Consider the following 4,602-nt stretch of genomic DNA (forward strand, 5'->3'; position numbering starts at 1 on the left):
GGTTCGGTTCAGGCATTGATCTTCTGTTAAACTGAAATATCTGACATTGACATTCAGGTGTCATAATTCAACAGTCCTATCTGAAAGAGTCAATGTTTAATTCTTGACTAAAACTAACTGAATGAGAGGGTGCTCGTATCCTTCCAAATTGAAATTGTTTCAGTCGAGACATTTTAAAGTTGTATTTATGGCATCCCAAGATGAAAACAACATTATGGTAGGTGAAAAGGAGTCTTTGCTATCCAGGATTTTTCAACCAGACTTACAGACGCAATACCATTATATACAATACCTTTTGTAGGCTCAACCTGCAAAACTGCTTATTCTATTACAGATACATGAGGGGAAAAAAGCTCTATAATAGCTCTATACTAGTAGCAAGTAGAAATTTCCTCCGGTTGATGTCGCTGCAACGCCGCTGACACACAACAACTTAAATCATAGAAGTTTCTAGCACTGGCTTCGCTGCTTTAAAATTAGCTGTTAAACTTTTGCTCAGCTGTGCTCGCTGAAACCTGTATTATCCAGAGAACATTTTGTCAAGTATGATTAAAAATGAAGTAGGAATGCTATAAAGGCCTCAGAATTTTTTGGATGTTTTATACAGTGACCGGAATAATATAATTACTAACAGTGGGTCTCCGAGAACACTATACTTCGATGCTCCAGGAGTAGCCAAATAAGGCTTAGCTGATCGTATCACTATGGGGTCAACTTGAACAAAGTGTAACTTGACCCGATTTGAGGGGAGGAGAACAAATTTGTGGAACTAAATCCTTATTGGTTTCATTGCATACTTGTTGTACTGATAGGTTCTATTAAATTCCATCACAGTGACATGTTGATGGAGTGGAATGATAGAGACGCATGAACACAGAGGATTCATTTAGCCAGTCCTAACTAATTTGGGGTTGAGGCATAGTTGATTGATTGATATTTGATAGTGACATATCGGACTCAATACTATGGAACCTTTAATCTTTTGTAGTGGAACAGACATGAGTTGTGTAAGGGAAGGGGCACTACATATGCACATTGCTATTATCACCGCTGAGACTATTACTAGTGCTATTTCTGTAACCTTTTCAAGGAAGAAGAAGAGAAAATGAAACACTTCCTTATGAGCATCAGGTTATACTGGACCATGTAGTATTATTGGAAATCAACAGAAAACAAAGACTGCTTGAGCAAAGAATATTGTCTTGATTTAACTTGCAGGAACCTTTTGCAGGCATCTTAGATTTCTTTACATTTTTAGGCCTTTATACCAAGTGCTAAATTAGAGATACTTCTAGCGAACTAAACTGCTTTAGATTTGTCAATTGGAATGTGGTCCGTTAAGGTTAAAATGTGTGTAGTGGCTCCATTGGAGCTTTGTTATACCATATTCTGAATATTCGAGAGAAGGGAGCAAAGAGAATGAGCCTGTGGTGCCTCTTTTAAGTAATTTGCTTGGAAGGTTAAAGGTGCTTAGGCTGAGTAAGAATACTAGTCTTTGTGCTAACCTTCGCTATATGATTCTTGCATAAAGAAAATACAGGGCATGCTGTCTAAAATAATCTGTTTGAACGTCAAGTCCTGCTCTTGTGAATCAAAGCTTAACAGGCTACATTTTCATTCTTTTTGTTTGTTTTGGTAAGCTTACATGCCATATGAAGGTCCTGGTTGATGTTCTATTTTGAAAAGGGAAGTTATATAAGATTTGATTAGAAATTCACACTATTATTTCAATGTTACAATTCAATATCTTCTGTGCTATGTTTCCAAGATGTACAATGAGACTGTTCCTGTTGAAGTAGGATTAAATCTAGGTAATTTAGGATTTAAACTGCAGAATTTTGATACTGTCGGAATACTAGTTCATCATTGACTGCAACATGAAAGATTGTACGCTTAATACTAAAGAGGATTTTATACTTACCCCTACTGATGTCACAAAATTGCACACTGCACATTTCACTGATCGTGCCCCATATTGGTACATCAGTAGCATGCGACAGTTGCCACAATTCACATGTGCTACCTGATTTGCTGTGACAATACCATTTTATTCTTACTTTTACTAGCAAGGATATGTAACTAATGGATTATGTGAAATATCTCCATACATTTCAAAAAGGTGTAGAGTCACATTACCTTCCATAGCTAAATTGACTGTGTGACAGCACGAACATTGCACGCTTGTTGCTCCACGAATGTACATTAGTAATGTGTGGCAGCCTCCGCAAACCAACTGAGCCATCTCAGTGCCTGTTTAATGTACATTAGTAATGTGTGGCAGCCTCAACAAACCAACATGTAAACAGGTTGTTGCTTGAGCCTAATACTAATTTAGGAGCTTAAATAAAGAGTTAAAAATATTCTCAGTCAAGTCAGCTTACAGAGAGCTCAACAGATTTGGCGGAATGCTGGCAATGGAAGCTGATATGGAGAGTCAAGATTCCATGCTTTTGTATGGATACTAGCTAAAGGGGAAGTACTTACTCAGGACAACTTAGCCAGGAGGGGTTTCCAATTATGTTCCAGATGTTACTTATGTGGTGAGCAAGCTTAGACAATCAATCATCTCTTTTTACACTGTAAATGGACTGATCAGCTTTGGAAAATTTTCATTAATCTACGAGGCATGTGATGCCACAAGGATTAACTGATGTTCTAGTTAGCTGGAACAGGGAAGGAGAGATAGAGGATTGTCCCAGCATTTATTTGGCGGACATATTTAAGAAAAGAAATCGTAGATGCTTTGAAGACATAGGAAACCCCCTATAGAAGTTAAAGATGAATTATTTAGTTCTTTACTATTTTGGTATAAACAAGAAGTGGTTTAGAAGAACAGAATCAATTTTTGATGTTCTAGATTACATATAGAAAGCTTTTTAGCTCTTCCAATTGTAATCACTGTTTAACCATTCTCAAAACAAAAATGTTCCAAAATGTTCAGGCTGTCTAATGACGTGCATACCCGGAGGTGGTACTGCTGTTACCGCATTGCAAACTGCACAGCAAACAGATGTTGCTCCAACTGGATAGAGTAAAAGATTTCTGCATCCAGAGCACACAAGCTGACTCTGTGTACCTGCTAGCCACCATATTTCTATGTAAGATGTGTGGTAAAACAAGATAATTTTTGTATGGAGTTATTTACTATTTTATCAAGTGGCTTGATTCTCCTGGATTGTGAGGCTGTTTCACCAGAAAGCTGAAGTTGAATTCAGGTTTATTAAGCAATTAACAAGTTACTAGTCATGGCTGTAAATAAGTTATTGGTGTCCCTGACCTTGTCTTAATTGATTTGGTCTATTTTTCACAATTAATCTTCAAATGCTAAATTGAACTTTGATTTGGATTTTAGGACTCGAGATTTAAAGGGATGAACTCTTGATCTTCCATCAATCTCTCAACTCATTGTTATGCATGACCATCCATTTCTTTCTTTTCTATGTATTATTATCAGACAGAAAAACAGTGAAGGAAAAATGCTGTACCGTTAGCAGGTGGTGTAAATGGTGTTGGTGGTGTAGGATATGGAGCAAGCGGAACTGGCATTGTGAAGCTAACAGAGGTAGTCCTCTCCTGAGATCTCAAAAGCTTACTGCTTCAAAAACTTCTAACAGAGCAGCTGCTTCCATCTTTACTGTCTCCTGAAAAAAATATGGAAAATTATACATGATTGAGCTAGCAACTGAAGGACCTGAAATTTCTGTGATGAAAGATGGATTTGAATACAAAGTATGAAATTGGAGAAGAAGAACTTTGCATATTCATCTATTAGCATATGCTAATTAAATTTCATACATGATTTGTTACTGGTTCATCCACTGAGCATTTGAAACATAGAGGAGCTTAGTCAAGCATTATGGAGTGAGGCAGAAACAGACCTTTACATATGCAGATGTAAAGAGCCAGAGTGTGTGTGGGGCTGACAGGAGGATGCAGGGGCAAGATGATTCAAAGAGTAAGAATAAATAGTGATTTAAAAGTTTTTACCATGTTCCCTTGCATACTTTATTTTCTTGTAAGGTGCAGTGTAGCTTTCATTTTCTTTTATGGTTGGCGTGAATTTTTATTTCTCTTGCTGGTATATCAAGATCAATTTTGGGCCCCCTCCCTCTTCTCTATCTTAGTTTCTCTCTCATACATTTAGTGCAACTCACTGCATGCATGTGAGTGATGAACCTTTCTTCTGGGGCATTGGACAACTCAGATTGGGCCACGTAATTCAAGCAGGGTTTATTTTGGTATATTCCAGCATAAACAAAAAATAAATACCAGGTGATTTCTTTTCATCTGTGTATGGGCAACGTTATTTGATAATTGTGTTGATGGAAGGGAAAAAATAGACAAGGAATTGTGATACCCTTTGTAGGTGGTGGTCCAATTTGTGCTGTCATTCCAGTGTGCTTGTCCTTCTCAACTTTCCATAGTCCATCTCTTCTCAATCTCTTTTTTTTATTTTTATTTTTACTTTTGGTAGTTGTATTAAACTAAAATGAATGATTACTGCCTTGGAGATGCTTACAAGTAACGCAGCCTGTTCTTGTGTGCTATGCACTTACTTTGCCTATCAACTGTGAGGGGACCCAACTAACTATGTGTAATTTC

At 37.2% G+C, this 4,602-nt stretch overlaps 1 protein-coding gene across 3 annotated transcripts; it reads right to left on the reverse strand.

Moving 5' to 3' along the window:
- Positions 1 to 218: 218 nt before the first annotated feature.
- Positions 219 to 4,064, reverse strand: LOC129889711 (protein LOL1). Of its 3 annotated transcripts, none has more exons than XM_055965118.1 (6): positions 3,879 to 4,064; positions 3,486 to 3,641; positions 2,963 to 3,079; positions 2,137 to 2,250; positions 1,922 to 2,031; positions 219 to 515 (listed from the first exon to the last, which is right to left on the reverse strand). In XM_055965118.1, exons 2-6 carry the CDS (start codon positions 3,544 to 3,546, stop codon positions 477 to 479), a joined length of 441 nt encoding a protein of 146 aa, XP_055821093.1. In that variant the 5' UTR covers positions 3,547 to 3,641; positions 3,879 to 4,064; the 3' UTR covers positions 219 to 476. The 3 variants fall into 3 exon arrangements, with proteins under 3 accessions (XP_055821093.1, XP_055821092.1, XP_055821094.1); XM_055965117.1 differs by having other exon boundaries at positions 3,796 to 4,064; XM_055965119.1 differs by having other exon boundaries at positions 2,963 to 3,076; positions 3,796 to 4,062.
- Positions 4,065 to 4,602: the final 538 nt, after the last annotated feature.

This window comes from Solanum dulcamara, chromosome 5 (assembly GCF_947179165.1).
Source record: "Solanum dulcamara chromosome 5, daSolDulc1.2, whole genome shotgun sequence".
Lineage (NCBI taxonomy): Eukaryota > Viridiplantae > Streptophyta > Magnoliopsida > Solanales > Solanaceae > Solanum > Solanum dulcamara.